This window comes from Ictalurus furcatus, chromosome 13 (assembly GCF_023375685.1).
Source record: "Ictalurus furcatus strain D&B chromosome 13, Billie_1.0, whole genome shotgun sequence".
NCBI lineage: Eukaryota > Metazoa > Chordata > Actinopteri > Siluriformes > Ictaluridae > Ictalurus > Ictalurus furcatus.
Genome location: NC_071267.1, coordinates 1,109,338 through 1,136,577, shown reverse-complemented (window position 1 = coordinate 1,136,577; position 27,240 = coordinate 1,109,338). Strand labels below are relative to the sequence as shown.

General features: G+C 39.9%; 1 protein-coding gene across 5 annotated transcripts; it reads left to right on the top strand.

Moving 5' to 3' along the window:
* Positions 1-1,260: 1,260 nt before the first annotated feature.
* Positions 1,261-25,861, top strand: LOC128617418 (zinc finger protein 385D). 5 transcript variants are annotated; one of them, XM_053640531.1, is made up of 9 exons: positions 1,261-1,518; positions 17,541-17,747; positions 20,025-20,152; positions 20,312-20,422; positions 21,840-22,002; positions 22,094-22,381; positions 23,540-23,724; positions 24,740-24,838; positions 25,001-25,861. In XM_053640531.1, exons 1-9 carry the CDS (start codon positions 1,476-1,478, stop codon positions 25,229-25,231), a joined length of 1,455 nt encoding a protein of 484 aa, XP_053496506.1. In that variant the 5' UTR covers positions 1,261-1,475; the 3' UTR covers positions 25,232-25,861. The 5 variants fall into 5 exon arrangements, with proteins under 5 accessions (XP_053496506.1, XP_053496505.1, XP_053496504.1 ...); XM_053640530.1 differs by having other exon boundaries at positions 20,025-20,107; positions 24,740-25,861; XM_053640529.1 differs by having other exon boundaries at positions 24,740-25,861.
* The last annotated feature ends 1,379 nt before the right edge of the window (positions 25,862-27,240 follow it).

The window sequence follows — 27,240 nt, the reverse complement described above, 5'->3', positions numbered from 1 at the left end:
GCACCGAAGGTGAGTAGGCATCTGTTAGTTTTCTTCTTCTTCTTCTTATTCCCCAACGGTAGTCTATGGCATCCCTATGAACTGTAAGTAGGAAAATTATTAAATTTGCAACACTAATAGATATGACCATGAATAGTATCTGGACCAATTTTGTGCTCTCTAGGACCAACTCCATAGCGCCACCACTAGTTCAAAAATTCACCTTTCAAATGGTTAGAATGGTTGAACACTTTGTCCTAGAGAAAAGAAATTTAGTTCATCAGATTACTCTCCTGTGCCCTGCGATGGATTGGCACCCTGTCCAGGGTGTACCCCACCTTGTGCCCGATGCTTCCTGGGATAGGCTCCAGGTTCGCCATGACCCTGAAAAGGATAAGCGGTATAGAAGATGGATGGATGGATGGAGATTACTCTCCTCATGGTGATCACAATCCATAGCTTTACATTAAGCTCCACCCAATACAGTAGTCATTTTGAAATGTACAGTATTCAGTTTTTTCGTTACTCCTTGTTCAAATTTGGTCCAATTCATATTAACATTGGCTCAGATCATCAATGGACAAAGCCGGACTGACTGAACAGAATTTTGATATTCATAATTTCTTCAAAAGTTCTTCAGGCTCCGCATTGCGCTTGCTGTGCTTTATGCTTGGCCCCTTTAATCACTGCTTGCAACTATATTTAACATTAACATCAGTAATCTGTAAGTCCTGATGCTACTAGTGTAACTACATATTTTAGCAACTGAGCGATTTTGAATAATAATGTAGCTTTCCCAGTAGGCTAATGAGCAACTTTTTTCACCGACATTTTCACAAAAACGCTACGCCACATTTGAACTTTTCTTCTTGCCAGTTCAACGTTATTTTTGAATTAAACTCATCGAAATGTATCCGTCTGCAAACATACTACTAATTACCGCAGAATGCACATACGTGTGCGCCTCAGCTAGCTAGCCACTTTCTCATAAGCGTAGCTTGGCTGAAGCTTAGCTATTTTTAAATGATGAGCTTCAGAAGTTACACTCACAAAGCAGCTTCCCTCAACGCTATGCGTAATTGTTATTCAAGCCAAACTGAACATTAGCGTATGGTAGTCAGCCAGCGAGCGTATAAATAAATGGCTGCTTTATTGATAATTGAGTTGTTGGACTGGGTTCATTGAGTGCATTTGCAGTTGTTGTTTGTTTGTCACTTGTCAGGACAAGCTAAGTTTATAACTTTAATAACGAGAGAATTATCATGACATGAGAGAGAATAACATCGAACAAAAGGTTCTCTCAGCATCTCATAAGCCTTGGAGATGCTCAACACCATTACGGGAATTCAGTGGACGCCGAGGTCGGTCACGTGACCGTCAGCCCTCGCTTCAGGTGGGAATCCCAGAGAGCGCGCGAGCTCATTTCCACAGGATCACAGGCTGGGACAGGACGGACTTTTCGCTAACCGCGACACACACGCGATTAAATATTCTAAATGTCCTGTCCGGAAGAGAAAACGGACTGCTCGCGCCAAACCGGTAAGAGAATAAATTCCACACTTCAGTCAGTCAGAGATTTCTAACGGACGCTTTGGGTTAGTTTTCGGGTTTCTGACTAAACTGAGGGCTGAATATCAAACGGCTCTGCGCTCCCTACACTCGCGCACTTCCTGGAATTGGAAGCAGCGGAGTTCTACCGCCTACGTAGTGCACTTTGTGTCCACTGGGGGCTCCATTTAGAACTGAGCCTCTGTCTTTAAAGAAGTTCATTTGGTTAAATATTGAATATGCAAATTTATTTTACGCAAATGAAGACAGTTTAATTATAGTTTTAGCGTGTGACTATTATTATTATTATTATTATTATTATTATTATTTTAAAATGCAACATTGTGTAGTTGTATTTTCCTTAAATGGACTAGCAACATGCTAACTAAAGCATAAAACTGACAGGATTATATTCTTAAAGGATTTTTTTATGAATAGAAATATGGACTTACTTATTATTGTAAATATAACCTCATTACTGGTTAATATTCAATTAATATCATGTACATTAAAAAATTATTATTGTTAATTGATAGTGTTAAAGTTTGCCTCAGAATTTACCTCAGTGTGTAAATGTTACATGAGGAAAGAGGACATTATCATTATAACTGACTTTTCTGAATTTACTTTATGCTGGTAAATAACTTTAATTATACCATTTCCTCATACAATTAATTACTTTATTAAAATGTCTGTAATGTCCACAGACAGCCGAGACATGTTTACTGTAATGTGAGGCTGTCCAACTAGGCGTAGGAGCGAGTTTGAACCTGGAAGGGACGCTGAAACGCGATGGCGCCCGTGTCCCAAACATCCAACACGGTGTGACGTGAACTAGCTGGATAACCAGTAGCTATCCGTAAAACTTACAAGCTCGTCCTCCTCCGTCTTTTCTACTCCTTTGACCTGATGTTCGTCGTCCTCTCTCGTCTTCCTCTTCAAATATCGTACGATGCTCATCTTTTGACTAGCGTTACCGTTAAATCGTTTATGGACACGTAGCAATGGCACATACGCACATTTTGCCATTGCAATTTAGCTAGCTTGCAAACTTGCGTGTATTTGACTATTTTGAAGCCTAAATAATTATTTAGACAACAAAATTGTCGATCAAATCAAATCCAGCAAACAAATGCTACAATAGATTTTAAAGACTCTATACTGGTATAGGCAACCGTAGACTCTGAGGGCGGAGCTTTGTGAACATGGGCGGGAATCATGCAGATGTTGAACCCTACACCTTAAAGTCCAAATCTTGGTGGGAAAACACAAGTAATGTTACCTAATACACATTTCACAAAGAAAAGCATACAGTGTTGATATAGTGAAGTTTTCTATAAGGAGACATGTATTACACATTTATGGAAGGAGTCTCCAGTGTTTGCACTTAGTAACAGTCAAGTTGTTTTTTGTCTTACTGATATCACGAGAGAGAGAAAAAAAAGAGAGGCTGGTGAGAGAACAGTCGTTTACATCTGCCGTAATGTAAGCGATAACTTGTTTTGTGCACACTTCGCAACATTACGTGTAACTATAAACGGATAAAGTATGACATGTCATTCTTTAATGAGTTAAAAATTGTGTACCTTGGCGATGTGCTGCTATAGGATGTTTTTGTTATAGGACGGTAATCCATTTTGAGGTGGTAGCACTAACTCATCTTTGCACTGGCCCACATCACACCACCCTGTCCTTGATTATTTTCCTATAACCGCATCGTTGTTGTGTTTTATTACTGTTTATTAAGTTTATCAATACAAAAAAATTATTGGTTTTACACTAGCACCACCTAGAGGTACTTCAGTGAAATAATGTGAATGCCTATAGTTTTCCTGTGGTGTGTCTTTTAAGCTTCCTTTGAGATGGAACCCATAGTGTCTGTTATGATTATCCGGTTTTGGGTTAAAAAGCTGTACACTAGCAACAACAGTGATGGAAATGTTTTATATTAATACTGATTTTACTTGGTTCACTTCCAAATATGTGTTAGTGTCTCAGCTCTGTAGGGAACGACCCAAGTGAAGAAAGGTGAAGACAGTATCTGCCAAGCTCTGTCCCAAAGCTCATTAAACGTTCATCCCTCACTTCCTCCCTCCCTCAACAATTAGCCCTCGTTTGGTTCTCTTGGCCTTTCACTCACACACACACACACACACACATATGCAGCCTAATTTGAAGTACAATTTTAGAGGAGAGGAAGTTACCACTGGCAAGGTGAGCTCACATTACACTTTTGTAGAAAATGAACACACGTACACACACACACACGTAGCCTAGACACGCAGTTGCATCTTGAAACGAATAAAACTTTGTCTGGACTAACATTTCATTTATGGAGCATCAAGACTGGAAACATCAGTTCTTCATCTGTTTGTTTACATGTCTTATTACTCTTTAACACCACCTAACTGTCTAGCTAACCATAATAATATCTCACTGTCCAGTGGTCTACCTAAATCAGGGGTGTCCAAACGTTTTTCAAAGGGTGCCAGATTAGACCACATAAAATTCCTGAGGACTGGTCACTAAATATTATTTATGAATTATGCGAGATACTTTCAGCTTTAATTTAAGAGCATTTACATCCAAATTGGGTGAGCTGTGTAGGAAATACACCACTTTGTATATGTTATCCTCCTATTTAAGGGACCAAAACTAACTAATGTTATAGGCAGACACACATCTTATGCAGAAATATAGAAAATTTGAAAGGGTTCACGAGAAAAAGGTTGAAGTGCACAAAAAGAATAATACACGAAATAACAAAATACCAACAATTACAATATATATATATATATATATATATATATACATGTATGTGTGTGTGTGTGTATATATATATATATATATATATATATATATACATGTATGTGTGTGTGTGTGTGTGTATATATATATATATATATATATATATATATATATATATATATATATATATACACACACACACACACACACACACATATATATATATATATATATATATATATATATATATATATATATATATATATACACACACATACACATATATATATATATATACACACACACACATATATATATATATATATGTGTGTGTATATATATATATATATATATATATATATATATATATGTGTGTGTGTGTGTGTATATATATACACACACACACACACACACACACATATATATATATATATACATATATACAGTGAGGGAAAAAAGTATTTGATCCCCTGCTGATTTTGTACGTTTGCCCACTGACAAAGACATGATCATTCTATAATTTTAATGGTAGATTTATTTGAACAGTGAGAGACAGAATAACAACAAAAAAATCCAGAAAAACGCATGTCAAAAATGTTATAAATTGATTTGCATTTTAATGAGGGAAATATGTATTTGACCCCTCTGCAAAACATGACTTAGCACTTGGTGGCAAAACCCTTGTTGGCAATCACAGAGGTCAGACGTTTCTTGTAGTTGGCCACCAGGTTTGCACACATCTCAGGAGGGATTTTGTCCCACTCCTCTTTGCAGATCTTCTCCAAGTCATTAAGGTTTCGAGGCTGACGTTTGGCAACTCGAACCTTCAGCTCCCTCCACAGATTTTCTATGGGATTAAGGTCTGGAGACTGGCTAGGCCACTCCAGGACCTTAATGTGCTTCTTCTTGAGCCACTCCTTTGTTGCCTTGGCCGTGTGTTTTGGGTCATTGTCATGCTGGAATACCCATCCACGACCCATTTTCAATGCCCTGGCTGAGGGAAGGAGGTTCTCACCCAAGATTTGACGGTACATGGCCCCGTCCATCGTCCCTTTGATGCGGTGAAGTTGTCCTGTCCCCTTAGCAGAAAAACACCCCCAAATCACCTCCATGTTTGACGGTGGGGATGGTGTTCTTGGGGTCATAGGCAGCATTCCTCCTCTTCCAAACACGGCAAGTTGAGTTGATGCCAAAGAGCTCCATTTTGGTCTCATCTGACCCCAACACTTTCACCCAGTTGTCCTCTGAATCATTCAGATGTTCATTGGCAAACTTCAGACGGGCATGTATATGTGCTTTCTTGAGCAGGGGGACCTTGCGGGCGCTGCAGGATTTCAGTCCTTCACGGCGTAGTGTGTTACCAATTGTTTTCTTGGTGACTATGGTCCCAGCTGCCTTGAGATCATTGACAAGATCCTCCCGTGTAGTTCTGGGCTGATTCCTCACTGTTCTCATGATCATTGCAACTCCACGAGGTGAGATCTTGCATGGAACCTTAGGCCGAGGGAGATTGACAGTTCTTTTGTGTTTCTTCCATTTGCGAATAATCGCACCAACTGTTGTCACCTTCTCAGCAAGCTGCTTGGCAATGGTCTTGTAGCCCATTCCAGACTTGTGTAGGTCTACAATCTTGTCCCTGACATCCTTGGAGAGCTCATTGGTCTTGGCCATAGTGGAGAGTTTGGAATCTGATTGATTGATTGCTTCTGTGGACAGGTGTCTTTTATACAGGTAACAAGCTGAGATTAGGAGCACTCCCTTTAAGAGTGTGCTCCTAATCTCAGCTCGTTACCTGTATAAAAGAGACCTGGGAGCCAGAAATCTTTCTGATTGAGAGGGGGTCAAATACTTATTTCCCTCATTAAAATGCAAATCAATTTATAACATTTTTGACATGCGTTTTTCTGGATTTTCTTGTTGTTATTCTGTCTCTCACTGTCCAAATAAATCTACCATTAAAATTATAGAATGATCATTTCTTTGTCAGTGGGCAAACGTACAAAATCAGCAGGGGATCAAATACTTTTTTCCCTCACTGTATATATATATATATATGTGTGTGTGTGTGTGTATATATATATATATATATATATATATGTGTGTGTGCGTGTGTGTGTGTGTGTGTGTGTATATATATATATATATATATGTGTGTGTGTGTGTGTGTGTGTGTGTGTATATATATATATATATATATATATATATATATATATATACACATATATACACACATACATACATACATTATATATATATATATATATATATATATATATATATATATATATATATACACGTATCCACCACATACTCGTTTGTAAGACTTCTCTTTAACAATGAATTTGGACTCCTTTTAAAGGCCCATGACTCCTCCCCCTTTTGGAACCAACCATCAAGAGGTAAGTATTAATGTCAAAGTACCTCTATTACTTACAATATACCTCGATCAACTTCACCTGTTCATTATGTCTCATTAATAAAATAACAGATAATATTAAAAATCTAAATACAATCAACAGTATGCCATATTAAGTTACTGTTTCCTTTAGCCTGGTATTTGCAATTACCAAACACCCCTTTTGAACAACATGAATGGTTCAGTCAGTTTTCAGTAGCTTTCAGTCTTCAGTAGTGCTGCAGCGGCCCACCATGACGCTTTACTTCGTCACGTTCTCTATTCAACTTTTTACACACAAACTACACAGCATTCTCTCCAGCTGTCGATCCTTCATCTTATTGTTTTTCTGTCCAAACAACTGTGTAGCTAATCATACCTCCATCAGTCCAACCATCTAACTACCCATATATCTATCAACTGTCTAGATTCTGTAATGCAAGAAGCAGTGTTTTTGTACCTCTTCCTTAACACTTCCAGTCAGGGGAGCCTTGGTGCAATTAATGCCCTTCCACCATGAATGAGTAAAGCACAATTGTTGTGGTTGTAGTTCTGTGCGATGTGCTGACTGAGTCACTGGCCATGGTGCTGAACCAGTCCTCTAGGTTGGTGGTACCAGTAAGAAAGACCCAGCATTACAGTTAATGTGTGCCAGGACACACTTTACCCCAAGGCATACAGATATAGAAGAGAAATGCCAGCTGTTTTGAACGTGAAGTCTTAAAGGGAAAGGAACCAACTGGTGACTCAGAGGATTGTGTCCTTTGCTTCTGCCTTATGTTGAAGCGTAGTTTCTGATCAACATGAAGGGCAACATGGTGAACATCTCAGTTGTACTCCTGCCCATGTTAAAGCAACTTCCTCCAACTCCACTGCCCAAACAATGTTTCTCTGTGGGTGAGCACCACCTGTTGGGAAAGGACAACTTCTAGCCCTGTCTCTTGAATCTTGTTGGAGATTTGATGGCTGTTGAAAGTGTGGGTTTATGAGCAGTGGGTCAAGCTTCTTCAGGGAACTACATAATCTAATCTGGCAGCACTTTTTTTTTTGCTATCTTATTACAAAAGCTTTTGGTAAAATCCAGGGTTGGGCTTGCATTCTCTGCACTTAGTCTAGTAGAAGGAGGCAGTAGGAGGACAGTTGCTCCCAGGCTTCTTTGGATAAATCTAACCATCCACAAGGCCTGTGGACAAATTACTCGTATGGAGAGAAACACTAAGCTTAAGGAACGTCCCTCACAGTCTCGAGTATCCCTGGCACCTACCCTTTAAGAGTTTGGCTACAGTTTCAAACCAGTCTTTCTATCTGAGAGGGGTAGATGTTTACAGCTTGGATACAAAGTGGGCACCCTGGTTGCTCAATATTATTTTCGGATACCCACAAAGTCGGAGGAGGGCACGCAGTTACAGTTGACCTCTTAGCTGCATTTTGCATAGGTAGGTGTAAATCTCTACCTTCCATTAACACCTGATGACAGAACAGTTGTTCATCTTAGTTGTTGGTGTTCTGCTGGAGCAAGAAAGATCCATAGCTACCCTCTGAGCCAAATGGCCTGGGTCCAAGTAGGTTTTAATGTTATTATCTATACTGTTATATTGGTAACATGCTTGCATTGCCCACCCACCACAGTTCTTGCATGTCCTCCTGCACAGTGTTGTCCTCCATGTGTGTTTTAAGACAGGCTGCCAGCTCTTGAATGACCTGCTGTTGTTGAACGAAGGCCTCTAACAGATGCATTCTGTTGCCATAAACACAGAAATACACAATCTCTGATTGCTTACTTTTTTTAGCCACAGCTTCCAATTTGGTTTTCACGGATAATATAGCTCTGGATAATATTATACAAGCACAAACCACATAAGATGAAGTATGGTTAACCCCCTCTATTCCACTAATAAGCAAAGTTTTCGTGCCTCCAGGTTGAGAAAGATGACGCAGTTAGTGGCCACCTTGAGTTTCAGTCTAGCTACCCATAAATCTGTCCATCCGCTGGTCTAGATGTCGGACCACAGCATTGTTGAATTCTTGAATCTGGTTGTCAGAGTGTGTTGATGAATGTTTTATGACAGCTTGGACAGAAGTTCCGGCTACAATGCAAATCACTTTTGCAAATGCACTTGTTGTTTGTTGAACAAAAAAGCTTGTTGTTCTTAATTTAAGTTTTTTTTTGGTGAATTGCAGTGGTTTAATAGGAGTAAACATTTTGGGACGTACCGTTATAGGAAAATGGCTAAATTAGATGAGGTATCAATAACTGCTTCATGTCGGGTCACATCACACCCCCCATCACAGCTTATTTTCCTATAACAGCAAGCCGCAAGTGCTTTATTCCTTACATATCCAACTACCAAATGTACCTGCCTAGTCGACTATCTAATATCCATATACTGTGTCTGTTTATGTACCACTATTTCAGTCTAACCAACTGTCTAGAATCTTTATGTCTATACACATTTAGGTCTGTTTAGTTAAAAAAAAAAAAAACCCTAGTTCTATACATTTTTGGCTATTAGATTCTCCCTAATTCTCTATGTATTTTCTTTGCCTATCAGGCATGAAACACATTACAGCAGTTACTCTCTCGCTGTCTCGCAGACACACACACACACATATCAATCCTCCCCCTCAAAGCACTGTTCAAAACAATTACAGCTGTCACGCACAGGATTACAGCCAATTACATGCAAATCCGCTTCTGAGAAAGCTCATGGCGAGAGAGAGAGAAGAAACAGAGAGAGATGAGTGGATAAATGTAGACATGTTAGAAGGTTAAGATGTGTTACCATGGTTACAGATGGCTTTCAGCGTAGTCGTTTCATGAAGTTTTGAAATTTTGACGTCATATTTAGCGAGGCAATAAAAATCTGGAGACGAATATGAATTGAAACAATTCAGAGCTGTTTTATCCAGTAACAACAATACGATAATTATGTAACTCGTCAGTTGCTCCCGGATTTCCAGTGGCTAGGTTTTATATATGTATATGAATGATTTCGTGGCCCCAGATCTATATCCTCGGATTTTATAAACAAACTGTTCTGGCTCATTACACAATCCCCATCCCAATCATACCACACATAAAGAAACACCCAAAGACTTTGTTGGGGGGGTGGGGGGATATAAAATTGCCGGTTTAGACTGTTAGAAAGCACTGACACTGGTGACTCCTTCCATTAACTCTACTGTAGAAGCGATAACATATTAGAACGAGCACATTAATATAAACATGTGAAATAAATGCTGATATCGAAAATGAATCCTTACCATATGACCTATTTAAAAAAATAATAATTCAAAATTCAACAGCTGTGGTTTTACTAAAGAGAAAGTTTATTAACGTTATGCTTTAGTATCTCAAAATGATTGAAAAGTTTCTTAAAGTAATGACTTGGTAAAGTATAAAAATTTTTATTATACGTTCCCTGCATGCTCAAAACTTTGGTCTTTAAACCGTTTTCGACGTATCCCACTGGACGTGCACGAGGTTAGTTTCGGTTTTCCTTTTCCAGGATCCATTTAAATGCACATGCAACTCATCCCATTGCGAAATTAGCACTTATTTGTGAGCTTAGTAAGTCAGAGCCTCTGTGTATGAAGATGGATGTCAACAGTGCACATACAGGCCAAGAGCTTCAGTTAATGTTCACGTGAAACAACAGAATGGGTAAAAAACAAAACAAAAAATAAAACCTCTGAGTATCTAGAGTTTACATAGAGTGGTGCAAAAAAACTAAAAACATCCCGTGAGCAGCAGTTCTGCATGTGGAAACGCCTTGTTGATGAGAGAGGTCTGAGGAGAATCGCCAGACTGGTTTGAGCTGTCAGGAAGCATACATCCGAATGGTCACTCCTTACAACCTCATGGTCGTGTCTAACCTTTTGGACTACAAAATCAGATCACGGGGGCTCCACTTCTGTCAGAACAGGAATATGAGGCTACAGTGGACACAGAATCACCCAGACTTGATGGTTGAAGCTTGTGAAAAGACCAGGCGTTGTTTGTCCAATATTCAGCAGTCAGTTTCAGTCAATCTGTACTCGCTGTGCTCCTGATTTTTTTAATCTGCATGATTTTATGGACACATTGTGGATATTTATTCTGCATGATTTTATGGACACATTGTATAGAATTTCAATTATTTACTCAGCAGAAATGTATTCCCATAACATAAATTATATTTCGACAGGACAACGTTCTAACGTGTCCCAATAATTTAACTACAGTTGAGGCCAAAGGTTTACATACACCTAGGTTAGTCATTCAAACTTCAAATCCATCCATTTCCTGTGTTAAGCCAGTTAGGGTACTTACTTTAATTTAATTTAGAAATCATCGCAAAGACACAGGCTGGTACATGCCATCGTTCTATTGTGCGCCCTATCTATCGCTAATTATCAATCGTATCTCCTATGGCTTTGAGGTGTCACAACGTGACTTCACAGTTGGGATGGTGTTCTTTGGATTAAAAGCCCGAACGTTTCTCCTCCATACATAGTGCTGATCATTATGGACAAACAGATCAATTTTCTTTTCATCTGACCAGAGAACACTCATCCAAAAAGGATCATCACCTGCACTCTTCAGTCTGGCTTTTTTTTTTATGCTGGTCTTAGAATAGGAGTTTCTTTCTTTCAGTCAATGTAGTACTTTCTTAATGGTAGATGTATATACTTTGATGCCTCCAACTCCACCAATTCCTTTGTCGTTGTCTTGGGGCTCAGTTGAACCTTTCAGACCAAAGTTTGTGGTTTCAAGGGTGTCCAATAGATAACAAAATCCGAACACTGATTATATGAGAATAATACCCGAACGTTGCTGTTTGGAGAGAAGCAGGTAACAATGAACTGAAGCACATTGACGTAAATGATGAGTCATCAAATCTACATCCAGCAGTCATTATCAGCTAATATATGGCCATTATGTAGCTGTTTATTTCTGAGTACAGAAGAAGGAGATTAAACACAGGAGCAGACGGATGACAAATATGGTGAGTAAAACAGCCAGTGGAGAAAAGATGCAGAGAGTCATGGAGGGACGTATTGGAACGAATATATTGAAAAAGAAGATATGGCAGGACGTAGGGAAAGGGAGAAGAACAGAGTAAAAAAAAAAAGCATACTCTAAAATAATACAGGGGTTGATGGTCTTGAAGAAAATCAATCTGCTTGTCTTGTAGTAGTATACCTCGACACCTAGACTGAGCGTCTAACAGGAGATTTTAGAGAACTTCGTGCTTCCATCTGCTGACGAGCTTCATGGAGATGCTGATTTCCTTTTCCAGTAGGACTCTGCACCTGCCCACGATGACAAAACTTCTAGTAACTGGTTTACTGACCGTGGTGTTACTGTGCTTGATTGTCCAGCCGACTCGCCTGACCCGAACCCCATAGAGAATCTACAAGAGACACCAGACACAACAATACAGATGATCTGAAGGCTGCTGTCAAAGCAACCTGGGCTTCCAGAACACCTCAGCAGTGCCACAGGCTGATCGCCTCCATGCCACCCCGCACTGATGCAGTCATTCCTGCAAAAGGATTAAAGCCCCGACCGAGGAACGAGTGCATAAATGAACATACTTTTCAGAAGGTCGACATTTCTGTATTATAAGTGATGAAGATCCTCTAACGATAGACCTGCGTTGAAAGAATTTTACTACGTTCTGCTCACGTCATCAATCAGCGTGATCCGGAAATCAGCTCTTGCAGAATACAGGCTTTTTTTTTTTCAACGTGAATTTGAGGTAATAAGGATGTTTCATTTACTGTCCATTTAATTTGTTTCACCATCGCGTTAAAATATTTGTAGCCGTCCCGTGAGTTTGCCATCCTCCTGAGTGTGGATTTTGGGTGGACTAGCACCGTAGCAGCGCTCACACTTTGAGATTTTAATAAAAAAAAAACTTCTCACACTGCCAAACCTTTGCTGTCAGATGTCAACTCATGGCCAAACAATTTTTATGCATCTCTGCTTTTTAGTTGCCTTTATTCTTGAGGTTCAGTTTCACACTTTGAGTTCAAACCTCGCAGTAGTGAAGAAGAATAATTCGAACTAAACTCTTACTTTTACGTCATTTCCCCAGCCACCCACAACGTGCAAATTAGTACTCAGTATTTGGTTTCTTAGTAAACCAGAGCCGGATTGTTTAAATAGCACCACAGAGTCACTACTACGGTATCTTTATTTAGACGACCACTCTCAAACTCCTCAAACACACAGGCTTGGACTCTGTCCAAATCAAAGTTCTGGCTCAACGGTTAAGGCTCAGAGTTACTGATCAGAAGGTCAGCTGTTCAAGCAGCTCCAGGGGCGCTGTATCATGGCTGACTCCAACTTCCTAACAAGCCGGGATATGCGAAGAAAAAATTTCACTGTGCCATAAAGTATATGTGACAAGTAAAGGCTTCTTCTTCTTCTTCTTATTCTTATTCTTATTATTATATGCCCCACCTGTAGTGTATGCTATTCAACAAGTAGTGTTTAGCTAGCTCAGCGCTTAGCAGCTCAAAGAGAGCTTTTGCAGTTTCGATGACTGGCTGTGTCCCAAACCACCAAGCCTCCGTACTACCATGCTAAATAGGAAGACAGGATTGGTTACTGTAGATATCGATCTATTTTGTTGCGCTTTGGGACACAGCCATTATGTATATAATAAATGTATATATAATTATATAGGGTGTAATTATATACGCACTCAAACAGGTGTATGGAAAAATACACACTATTTTTACAGAGTGATGCTCTGGAGCAGTTCCCTGAACACTGTTCACAGAATTCTTACACACACACACACACATGCACACGCACACACGCACAGGCAGGACCATAGTTTAGAGTGAGTGATGAGGTGATGGTAGCAGATGCCTTGTCATTTGGCGTTTACAGCTGCTTAGTCTTTCAAGGACACACACAGACACAGTTGTTAGTTTGCTGTTCTCAGTCAGTCAAAGTTACTAGCTTTAGAGAACACACTGCTACACACACACGATGTGATACAGGCCAATGAAAACAGATTTAGTATAAATAGTGGGTGTGCGTTACGGTCTCTCCATGGTTGCTTCTAACACATCTACAGGTGTGTTTCCACTGAAGTTCAGGAAACAGTTCTGGAACTCTCCTGAACAACTTCTACCCAGGTTCTGCAATGTCTCCTTGTTGTAATGACTCATTGTGTACATGAGACGTGTTACATGGGGCAACATGTCTCATCCCCTTCTTTTCCTCGAGCCAGTGTGGCTGCAGCAAAACCCTGCTCACACACTCTGGTTAGAAATGTCATAAAAGCTCCTGAGTTCCTGAGAAGTGCCTAATGATAGCTCAGTTGTATGATAGTATGGTGGATTAGGGCACAGCTAACTGTCCTTCGTGCTACTAAAATGTTTTCTAGCTTATCTAGCTAAATAACGCTGCTTGCTAAATAGTATTCATTAGAGATGGTGTCACTTTTGTCACATTGTTTAGTATGGTCTGCGTGTGTGGAAACAATGAATAGTATTTGATAAATGGTGCCGTAGCTACACCGGTCAGCCATAACATTAAAACCATTGACAGGTGAAGTGAATAACATCGATTATATTGTTACAATGGCACCTGTCGAGGGGTGGGATGTATTGGGCAGCAAGGGAACAGTCAGTTCTTATAGTTGATGTGTTGGAAGCAGGAAAAATGGGTGAGCGTAAGGATCTGAGCGACTTTGACAAGGGCCAGATTGGGATGGCTAGACGACTGGGTCAGAGCATCTCCAAAATGGCAGGTCTTGTGGGGTGTACCTGGTATAGGTACCAAAAGTGGTCCAAGGAAGGACAACCGGTAAACCGAAGACATGGTCATGGGTGCCAAAGGCTCACTGATGTGTGTGGAGAAGCGAAGGCTAGCCCGTCTGGTCCGATCCCACAGAAGAGCTCCTGTAGCACAAATTACTGTATAAATTCATGCTGGCTGTGATAGAAAGGTGTCAGAAAATAGTGCATCACAGCTTGCTGCGTAGCTGCAGAGTGCCAATACTGACCCCTGTCCACCACCGAAAGCGCCGACAATGGGTATGTGAGCGTCAGAACTGGACCCTGGAGCAATGTGCAAAGATGGCCTGGTCTGATGAATCATGTTTTCTTTTACATCATGTGGATGGCCAGCTGCCTGTGCATCGCTTACCTGAGGAAGAGATATCACCAGGATGCACTATATGAAGAGGCAAACTGGATGTTACTTTGACACGTGGTGCAGGTGTAGGTGCAGAACAAGTACACCCCTTCATGGCAGCAGTATTCCCTAATAGCAATGGCCTCTTTCAGCAGGATAATGCGCCCACCCACACTACAAAAATTGTTCAGGAACGGTATGAGGAACATAACAAAGACAAGGTGTTGACTCGGCCTCCAAATTCCCCAGCTCTCAATCCAATCGAGCGTCTGTGGGATGTGCTAGACAAACAAGTCCGATCCATGGAGGTCCCACCTCGCATCTTACAGGACTTAAAAGATCTGCTGCTAACGTCTTGGTGCCAGAAACCACAGCACACCTTCAGAGGTCTTATGGAGTCCATGCCTCAACGAGTCAGAGCTGTTTTAGAGGCACAAGGGGGACCTACACAATATTATGCAGGTGGTTTTAATTTTATGGCTGATCGGTGAACGTCCATGACTGCATACAAAGATACCAAATACTACCAAAATAATATGCACCCCTGTATTACATAACAACAGCAACACTAAAACGTCTTAGCAGTATCACTATGTCTGTGTCACCAAATTACATCTGACCCAACACCGACTACCTTAGTTCTTGGTAGTAGTAGAAGGTCGCATCCTAAAATAGTGATATAGCCCTCCACTCCACAAGAAGTGAGAGTGTGTGGCGGCTTAAAGTCTTTTAAGTGGAACTCTATGTGCCTCTATCTGACCACAGCACCTCGTTATCGACACACACACTCTCTGACAGGTATTTTTTTAGGATGAAATCATGTCCAAAAGTCTGAGAACATGACCAGGAAGTGGTTCTGTTTTATCAGTTATCAAACAGTATATCATGCGTAATGGTAAGGTGTGCTCGAATTAAGTTCGACATCCACACGATCCCGGGAAAACTGTTCCTCAAGGGTTCCATCGATGGTTAATTGTTCTTCGGATTTTCGAAGATTTAAAGTGCTAGATTTAAGTTGTCTAATGGAGCGTAAGTGTCAGTATTTGGTTCCTCGTGAAACTTTGGCCAAAAAAATCAAACGTGTATGTCCACACTTCAAAGAAAATGTTTCCCAGAATGCACCTCTGCTCCTGAAGTTGGTCTCGAAGTCTTAGTATGACATCATGGCACAAGTGGTGGCAGTAAACATGCCGCAAATGAGCAGCTGTGGCATTTACACATGTGCATCCATCTTTCATGTGTTTGGTGTGAGCGTCTGTGCTGAGTGGGATATTCTGAACTCTACTGGAATAGATCAGTCAACATATTTCACTCACACACACACACACACACTGTAAGGGTTTATGAATGACCTTGGGAATATTCAGATTTACAGCTGAATGTTATGACCACAATAAGAAGTGAACGAGTACCAGCAGGTGTCTGCTGTTAGCTTTGTGTAGAAGCGATGGAAATCAAAATCATCACTTTGAGTTCAGGTGTGTTAGCCACACCCATTGCAAACAAGTGCATAAAATCAAGCACATAGCCATGAAATCTCTATAAACAAACACTGGCAGTAGAATGGATCACCATCACAGAAGGATGCAGTAGGTTGTGCCACCTTTTGTGAAATTTCTGCGCTGCAAGATCTGCCCCTGTGAAATGGAGAAGTCTAAGGGCAACAACAGCTCAGTCATGAAGCAGTAGTCCATGCAAAGCCACAAAAAGGGCTGCCGAGTGCTGACGCATGTAGTGTGTGGAAAATTACCTATCCTCCCTTGCACCACTCACTACAGAGTTCCAGACTGCCTCTTGAAGCAACATAAGAAGCAGAAGAACTGTATGTCAGGGGCTTCATGAATTGGGTTTTAATGGTCAGGCAACTGCACACAAGCCTAAGATCACTATTTACAATGACACCAATATACTCTGGACCAATGGAAACGGGATGTTTTGACAGTCTGATGGATGAATCTGGTTTTGACGGATACCAGGAGAATGCTGCCTACTAGAATGTATGGGCGGCTGTGGATCAGGTGGTAGAGCGGGTTGTACACTAATCGTAGGGTTGGCGATTCGATTCCCGGCCCACATGACTCCACATGCCGAAGTGTCCTTGGGTAAGACACTGAACCTCAAGTTGCTCCTGATGGCAAGTTAATGCCTTGCATGGCAGATCTGCTACCACTGGTGTGTGAGTGTGTGTGTGAATGGGTGAATGAGACACCGTGTAAAGCGCTTTGGATAAAAGCACCTTATAAGTGCACCATTTACCATAGTGCCACCTGTAAGGTTTGGAGGAGGAATAATGGTCTGGGGCTGTTTTTCAGGGTTTGGGCTCCTTAGTTCCAGTGAAGGATAATGTTAATGCTACAGCAATGAAGACATTTTAGAGGAAGGAAGAATTGTATACTTCCACATTTGTGGCAGCAGTTTGGGAGGGGAGGGGGAAAGTACTTCAATTTGAGCTTTGACATTTTCACAGTTTTGGTGCCTTGCCGATCCGGTATCTATGCATCTGGTCCATCATTTTGGACCAAAAAGAGGAAATAAAGTGTAGACCTGGATGTGGCTTAATATTTTGGTGATAGGGACCTCTGGTGGTGTGGGGTGGAATAGGTTTTTAAAAAAAAAAATCACATTACAGTTGTATTGTGAACAAATCTGTGGGTTCGATGTTCAGAACAGATTCATGTAGTGAGCATACTAACATGTTCTCATGTGTGACCTTTAACCTTTGATTCTCAGGTACGAGTCGTCTGCTGGGTGCGGAGTGCGAGGCGTCGGAGGTGAAACGGAGGCGAAAGCAGCGAACCCTAACGCTGTGTGCGGTGTGTAATATTCAGCTGAACTCCAGCGCTCAGGCTCAGATCCACTACAACGGAAAAACTCACCAGCGCCGACTGCGCCAAGCCAGCAGGGCCAAAACCAGCGGCGGAGCCAGAAACAGCACGGGTAACGGCGACGCCTGAAATCCTGGCTTTGTGTTCGGAGTTTTTTTCAGTCTGCTTTATATTTCAGATCTGTAATATCTATATCTATGAGACAAATCCAAGTCTGAGAGTTTGATTTAGTTTAATTTTAGTCTAATTCAGTTGTAGTGTCACTTTAAGGTAGGCCATGTCTAACACCAACAATTTAAAGGCAAATTTACCCAGAATTCCTTGAGGCACATTTTACCAATTAGTCGTTGAGGCAAGTATTTCCAGAGAATTCTTTGAAGTACATTTAATCCAGAATGTTTAGCGTAGAATTTAACCATAATTCTTTAAAGCAACTTTTCCCCAGAGTTGTTTGTGGTAAATTTTTACACTAAGCTCTTTGGAGCAGGTGTAATCCTGAATATCAAAGCAAACTTCCTTAAATGCTTCATTAAGGCTGATGGGACAGACTGGAATTGGGCTGGATTATTTTTGCTCCGGTTTAAAAAACCAAAACAAAAAAACCCCACTTTTGGTTTGTGGTGTAAGAGGCGATCTTTTCTCTTAATGTCCCAGAACGGCAGTTATAATTACATTCCCTGTGAATGAGTCTATTTAGATTACACAGCAGGGGATGGATGGATGGATGGAGAGAAAGAGAGAGAGAGAGAGAAGAGGTTGAAAAGCGGCTCTAGCCCCCTCTCTCTGCAGTGAATGCATCACATAAAAAAATACCCCGCAAAATGGCCTGACTGATTATGCTAATTTAACTCTGACCCGCTGTGACCTCACTGAGCATCACACAGCACATTAGAGTATTTGCATATCATTTCCATAATATGCAAATATTTCAAATGTTGCTTGTGGGTGTTTTTTTTTTTTTTTTTTTTCACATTTAATTTCCTTACATGACTTCACAGTTATTAAAACATTTTGAAGTAGATGCGTAGATAAATTAACACACACACACACACACACACACACAAAATGGACTTAGCCACAATATCAAGGTATTCATTGAACACCGTGGTGTTGTAAGCCATGGAGGAAATGGAATGTTCCGCACACTTTAGTTCACGGCGCTGAATGGCCTCAGCGTGCTAAAATAGATATGCGACGGGTCTTTAAAAGCTTTAGTCGCTGCGTATTGTTCACACTCCGCATTGTAGTGCGTCTCTGTTTCAGCATAGCACTGCTGCTCTGGCATGCGTCCACATCAGACCCATTTATTCCGTGGAAACGATCCAAACTAAAGCAGGCATCGGATTTTCCAAGGGATCCTGGCGCTGGCTCGCTCGCAGCTTTGTCGTATTTATATCCGTCTATGCTGTGTGTTCATTTTACACGTGTAATGGTGGTTCCTGAGGGAGGTATTATCTGACCCGTAGTACTAGCTGTCTACATCCTTCACGGTCTCTCGACGATAGGGCGACCCGTCCGTCCCTCCCTCCGTCCGTTTCTCCATCCCTCCGTCCGTCCCTCCATCCATCCATCACTCCAGTGGTACAATTACATAATAAATTGAAGAACATGATGTCAGAAAATAGTTCCACCGCATTTCATCCAAATCATTCCATTTAAGCATTGATCCACCTCTTCTTTCCATCCATCTATCCATCACATTCATCATTCCATCCATCCTATCCATCTATGCATCCACCCATCTCTTCTTTCCATCCATCTATCCATCTATCCATCCCATTTATCTATCCAGCCATCTATGCATCATCCATCAGTCTCTTACCATCCATCCATCCGTTATTATTCCATCTATTCATCTCTTTTTATCCATCTACCCAGCTATTCTTTCATTCATCCCTCCATCCATCACTCCAATAGTACAATTACATAATTAGTTCAAGAACACAACATCAGAAAATAGTTTCGTTGCTTTCCATCAATCATTCCATTTAATTAAGCATTCATCCACCTCTTCTTTCCATCCATCCGTTATTATTCCATCTATCTGTCTCTTTTTATCCATCTACCCAGCTATGCTTTCATCCATCCATGCATCCATCCATCCATATCTTTCCATTCATCTATCATTCCATCTGTTGCATATTGAGCAGCTCATGTGAAGGAGAAGAAAGATCAGTAATGCAGAAATCAGAGACGAGGGCGAGATAGAGGTGAATTTATGAGTGGTACATCAGTGACACACACACACACACACGCACACACACACACATGGTTAGAGATGAACAAGAAATTAACGTGTGGAAAAATTTCACCTCAAGGAAGATCAAGTCACATCAATCGAGACACAATTTCTCTCATGTCTAAATAGTTCTGTTTCCTGTCTGTACAGGAAGTCCATCCCAGGGCGGCGCTCTGCTGACATCACTTCCTGTTCAGCCCCAGATTGACCTGAAGCACTTTCTGCCTCTGAGAGTAAACAGCACTTCACCCCTCAGCCTCTTCTCCAACTTCAGTGCGGTGTGTGTGTGTGTGAGTGTGTGTGTGTGTGTGTGTGTGTGTGTAAATAAGCATTTTGTATCTTTGCAGTAAGGAGTAGTGTTGCATGCAGCTTCAGCACTACAGTTATAAAGCTTTTTTCCTCTCGTTGTGTGTGTGTGTGTGTGTGTGTGTGTAAAGATGGATCCTGTTCGGAAGGCGGTTATCAGAGACACTTTAAGCATCGCACAATCGCTAAAGAAGAAACAAATCATCACATGCAATATCTGTCACCTGCGCTTCAACTCAACAGTGAGATGGACACACGCACACACACACACACACACACACTCTTTCACTCTGTCTCAGTCAGTTATAGAGTCAGAGTGAGGTGAGCACAATAATAGAGGAAGGTTAAAGACACCTAGATTAAAACGAAATGTCCCCATATGCGGTGATAAAAACATACAATGGCACGAAATCTTCATCAGGTCTGTCCGAGTACCAGAGGACACAGAGGTACACGAGAAAGGCATTACGCATTTACCTTCTGAAATGAGCTCTGAACATCAGAGTCCTTAAATAAGTCGCATTAAATGACAGCAGGTGCAGTTAGTCAGACGTAAAGGAGTTGAACATGCCACAGGATTCCACTTCCACCTGTTCAGTTTTACCCTCTGATGGACATGTGGAGTGCGACATATATATATACATATATACGTCCAGTCCACCAAGTACTGGAAGCATGACAAGAACAGAGCAGTCTGAGCAGACAGACAGGAAACTATTCAGCCTGACAGACCTGGTTGTAAAGACCCAGCGCTTGGTCTACCCCAAGCAGACACAATTGATTCTTATACCTGAGCAAAACCCTACTGAAGGCTGTGTGCTACTTACTATTTCCCCACCTGCCCACTGCTACCTGTATAAAATATTTTAATAAGCATATATTTTGTAGACATGTTAATGGCAACATGATGAAGATGGTCCCTAGTCGTCTCCTCAAAATGACGGTAAGAGAGAGAAGAGTTCAGTCTGAACGGTTATCCGTCCTGCACTCGGAGCACTCCTCTGTTACCCTAGTGAGCGACCTCTTTTCACCACAGCTCAGGGCATCTGTACACTTCCCAGGCATCGCATTCATCGATGCATTCAGTCCCTCCTGTGGTGATAAACTGGGGCAATCAAGCTGCATGTCTTTGGCAGTGGATGGAGCGAGGTGGTGCGTTTTAGGAGCACGCTGCTGATTTCTCTCTCTTCACCGCTTTCTATGGCGTCCATCATGTTCTTTGGAAATCAACCCCCTCGTGAAATGCGCCCAGTCTTGCTTTGTGTCCATTATATTCCACTGAATTTCCGTAGCCGAAATCTGGAATCCTAGCTAGTTTGTTAGCGAACATGACCATTCTTTTATGGTCATTTAGTCTTTTGCTTTTTACTTGATACAAGAACGAATCCAAAAGATTTTCATACCCTCCTTGTGAGGACTGTCCATTGACCTCATTATTAATACAGCGAATTCGTGTAATGCTACGCATAAACATTTACACTCCTTTAGGTGCAGGTTTTTGGAAAAAGAAACTTTCTGCCATTTGTTTACTTCAGTATTATTTATTTATGTTTGCTTGTTTGTTTATTGAGCTTCATGCAAATCTATAATCAGTTTTTGACCTGTTTGTTTGTTTAATATTTGGGGGGGGGCGCTATTTTTCTTCTGGTTTGTTGTCAGAACCAAGCAGAAGCGCACTACAAAGGGCACAAGCATGCACGCAAGCTCAAAGCCATAGACAAGCTGAAGAACAAGCAAAGGATTCTGGGAAAGTCTGTGTGGAGGGAGAGAAAGAAACCAATGGAGGGAGAGATGGAGGACGGCAGTCTGTCGGAGAGGACAGGTGTGTGTAAACAAACTAAGCACACATGAGCGTGAGAGTAAACACACCAATCATGAACGTCTGTCTCACTCTCCTTTCCCTCCCTCTGCAGCATCAATCTGTTCATCACAGGCATCAAACCCAGAAGACGTACGTGTTCAGGGGATCTCAGTCACGCTAACACACATTTCACACACTTCTGCCTCACAAAGGCTGTGTGAGAGCAAGCGTATCCCAGAATCCCCTGCTCTGGTGGCTCCAGTCGACCCGAAGTGTTCGTGGGACTCTGAGTCCGTAGTAAAGGGATACAGAAGGAGGAGGAAATGCAGCAAGAGTCTCCAGTGTCCCGTTTGTAAAGTGACCGTCAACTCGGGCTCGCAGCTTGAGGACCATTATAAAGGTACTGAAGTCTCTCCACTAAGCACTTCAACAGACTAATCACACACTTAACAAATTTAGCAAAAATGAGCGTTTAAGTTTTAGAAAATTTGTTATCAGTTAAAAAATAGTTTTCAGTTTTAATAAAAAAAAAAAGTTATTCATTTAAACTCTAGCTATCAAATTAAATCCAATTAGCTTTAAAGTTTAATAAGCACTAGTTATCAATTAAAAACTAGCTAAGGTATAATTAGCTGTCAAATCGGTAAAAATTGGCTTTCAAGACTAATAAAAACTAGTTGTCAATTAAAAACAATTAGCTATTAAATTTGGTAAAAGGACTAATTTTAAAGTAGAATAAAAACTATTTATCAAAATTTGGTAATAACTAGCTAGCAAATTTAGTAAAACTAGTTATTAGTTCAAATTAGCACATTTTGTTAAAGCTAGATTTCAAGCTAATAAAAAATAGGTATCAAATTAAAAACTAGCTTGGACATTAAGTAGTAAAACTGTCAAAATTAGCTGTCAAATTTGGTAAAACTTGGCTTTCAAGTCTAATAAAAACTAGTAAAAACAAGCTATTAAATTTGGTTTAAAAATGCTAGTTTTAAAGTATAATAAAAACTAGTTATTAATAAAAACTAGTTATAAAAACTAGTTATCAAAATTTGTTAATAACTAGCTATCAAATTTAGTAGAACTAGTTATCAGTTAAAATTAGCACATTTATAAAAACTAGAATTCAGCTTAATAAAAAATGGTTATCAAATTAAAAACTAGCTATGAAATTAAGTAGTAAACCTGATTATCAGAAAAAAACAACTATCAAATTTGGTAAAAACAAGATTCCAAGTTAGTTAATAATTAAAAACACATTGAGTTTAATAGAAATCTGTCAAATTTTGTTACAAAATGGCTTTCAAGTAAAAAAACAACTAGTTTTTATTTATTTATTTAAATACTAGCTATCAAATTTGGAAAAACTGCCTATAAACCAAAATTAGCTCTCACATCTAGTAAAGTCTAGCTTTCAAATTGTAGAAATTTGAATCTTGTAAAAATATATTAAAAAATTTGCACAAAAAAGTAACTGTATGTAGCAACTATTTAAAAAAAAAATAAAAATAAATTTTTAGCTAAAAATGCTGTCCTGATCCTGATGCTGTCATGGTTGTAGGTTCTAAGCACAGACTGATGCTGGGGGGTCGCTGTACGTCGTCACGAAAACGGGGCGGGAAAGTGTATTCGTCCTGTGCCACGCCCCGCCCTAAACGGCCATCCGTCAACCCCGCCTCCACCGACCAATCACATCACTGCACTGTGTGTGATATAGACGTCAACTCAGAAGCTCAGCTCCAACAAGTTTGTGTTTTAATTGACATTAAACAAAACGGAATCTTGTACCACAATATGTATAAAAACTTTACATTTTCTTCGGACTTTAACTGAAAAGGTGTGTAAGATGTATCCGATAAAAACAAGCGTATGAATCTTTCTGTTTAGTAAAAAAATTCAAGTAGAAGTAACCATCACGTCGAGTAAAAACTAGCTTTCAAGTTTACTCAAAACGAATCATCGTTTAAAGAGTAGCAGTTAAAATTGTGCTAGGAAATTTCGCACAAACTAGTAGGGATGTCACGATACCATAAACATATCTTACGACAGTATTTACAGAAATACACAGATAGAAACCAAAACTGAAAAATCTGAATTTTCCTCCGAATGCTTTATTAACGAGAACGAATAACCGGCTGTTGGAGAAACTCGAGAACAACCGCACAACTGGCGAGTAACTAATCCAACGTGCCGCATATTCCGTATGTTGTTCCCAAGAGCAATGAAATCACGCAAATGTAAATTGTCCTCAGAGAACGAAGAATGAACACATTAGCTATAAATAACTGAATTTGGAAATGAACAACAAAAAAAAAATCATAAAATTGGGAACATTAGCTCGAATTTTAGTATTTACACACAACGCGGTTAGCGTAACGTTAGCTTGCTTGCTAGCGAACGGGAAATCTTTAAAGATAAAGATAAAAATGACTTTCCTTTTAGTAAAAACTAGCTTTCCAGTTTAATTCAAATCGTTTATCAATTAAACTCTAGCTGTCAAGTTTTGTGAAAATTACCACTCGGTGAAAAATCGCTATTAAATTACGTAAAAACGAACTTTCTAGTTTAACTAAAAACATTTAGCAATTAATTTATTCTGTACACATTCTACAAAAAAAAATTCAACCAAAATGACAATTTCACACCAAAAATCAGTGTATGATCATTTTAAAGCTCAAACACTTATAAAGCTGTAGAATTGACTTCCAATGACGCATTTCATACATTTTATTACGTTCTACACATCTGTTTGTCTTTTCAGCACATGAGCAGCAGGAGACACCGAGACCGAGCGACCATGAAACCACCTACAACAAATTTCAGCCCGTACATCAACAACTCGGCTCACTCGGTGCTAACGGTCAATAAGAGCCGTGTTATTTTACTATTTATTTATATTTCTTCAAGTAGGAACTATGTTTTACAGAGACGTGAATATATTAGTTATATTATTAGTAGTTACTGTGTAAAAGGACTACAGATTTGTGTTAGTTATCATCGTGTGTGTGTTTTCCAAATTCAGACCAAGCTCACACTCCAGAAGGAACTCTCCAGAACGCTGACCTCCAACTTCCTAACGTCAGCTCTCACCCCCGCCACGCTGTGCGCCATGGCAACCGGGCCTTTGTCTCTGAGCCACGTTCATCCGCCAACCGCCATAGTCCACGCCCCTCTGTTTAACCCCACCCTCTTTAGACCCGCCCTCCGCCCCCTGAGGACGGCTCATGGTCCGATCGTCTTCTCTCCTTACTGAAAGAGACGGAACGTTTCGGACGTTTCACAGGAAGCCGCTCAGGAAGAGAACTACACGGCCACGACGATTACCGGTTACGCTGCCGATATTTAATATCTACTTCTAATATAAAACATTTCATGGAAATGCTCATCGCTGTTACCGTCAACTCTCTGTAGCATTTCTACTCACGTCTAAACACAATAAATAACATCACCATAGATCCGTCAGGACGTGTTTAGAGGAATGTAAAGCAAATATTTACGTAAAAGTATTGATGAAAATGTACACAATTAATGCAAGTCAAACATGATTTGAAGAGAAATTGAGCACAGGAAAGCTATGAAGGAAATGCCAACACGTTTTAAAGAAACAGTTATGTTAATATATGAAATGAGGACATGTTCCTTACAGTCAAACTGCAAAAGTAAGGAAGTATTTGAAACTTGAAAGTAAGAGAAGTTTAAGATGTAAATCAGGTTTTACGGAGAAGCGTGTAACGTCGAACGTTTTAAACTGGAATTAAGGAGGTTTGTGAAGGTCATGTAATAAAGATCGTAAGGAAATTTAACAAAAGTATTAGTAAGCACAGAAGTTAAGCATTTCGTTTAAAACGTGTGGAAAATTAAAGTCAGTTATGAAGCAAAATTTGAAAGAAACTGTGTAAGAATAAAATGAATGACACTTTTCAAAGAAATCTGATTTTTACTTATTATTTATTTTATTTATTGATTTTTTTTTAAAAAAAAGGAGAATTAAGAATATAAAGGAAATTCAAGGGAATGTTCTGAAGCAGAACTGCGGAACATTTAGGTAACGTTTAAAGGAAAAATTCATGAAAGGAAAGTAAAATGAAGGACTAATTATTAATATTATTAAAATAACGAATTTTAGAAAGGGTTAGGGTTAGAAAGTTTGGTTAAGAAAGGTGTGGTAATCTTTTATTATAGTTTAAAATCAATTTTCCTTCCTGTTTGGCATCTTAATCAAGTCGATATAATTAACGTAGCTGTAACTAACATAGCTAGGAGTATCGAAAAGGGGCGGAGCCAAAACATTAATAGTTTGTGATGTTTTAAAAAACTACATGTATTTCAGTATCAAGTGACTAAAGGAGTTATAATCATGAGATTTCACTGATTTAAATATTGTGATTGAGATTCAGGACATCTTCATTTCCTCTTCCTGTTTGGTCTGCTGCAAAGGATGATGGGTGAGCTGAGAAATACAGGAGACAATAGACTTTTTCAAGCTCGACTTCTCATCCAAGCCACCGACAATCCGTTTCTGTCGCTCGTACGCTGATTCAGTACGAAAAAGACCATCAGGCCTCTCAAATTAGCATTATACTACAATGTTAGCATGTTAGCGTATGCGTCATCTCTTGTCGGAGGAATGTATTTTCAGGGATGATGAAGCGTGCAGATGGGATAACAAGATCTTTTACAGATACAGACATCCTTACAGCCATATACTCGTTTTGTTTTTCGTTATTTTAATCAGGTCTTACACGTCGGCTTTAACGTTAGCGTTAGTTTTAACATCGATCTTTTTTGTGATTTTTTTATAAACGAAAAATGTTCTATTGCATCAATAAAGCATAAATTATAAATGACCGTATTAACGTGCACTGTACTTCACACTACCTTTTTGATGGATTTACGTGAACAAAGAGCGGTGTAACTGGACCGTTTACACCGCAAATCACTATATTAACTAGAAGTAACGTCGTTTCCATAGTAACAGCACATTCACAAGGACTTGTACGGCAAACTCTGCATATAAACGATTTTTTTTTAAACCATCGATGTGGTGAAGTTTGCTGTAATGAGATGTTTATTTAACATGTATGGAAGGAGTCTCCAGTGTCAGAGGTAAAGTTTAGAGGATAAAGCGATGATGGTGAGGGAACGAGTGTTTATAACTGCTTTAACGTAAGTGAGAACAGGAATGGGACGTTCCACAACATTAAACGTAGCAACAAATGGATAAAAAGTTTTATTCAATCAGTTTAATATAAATATATTATT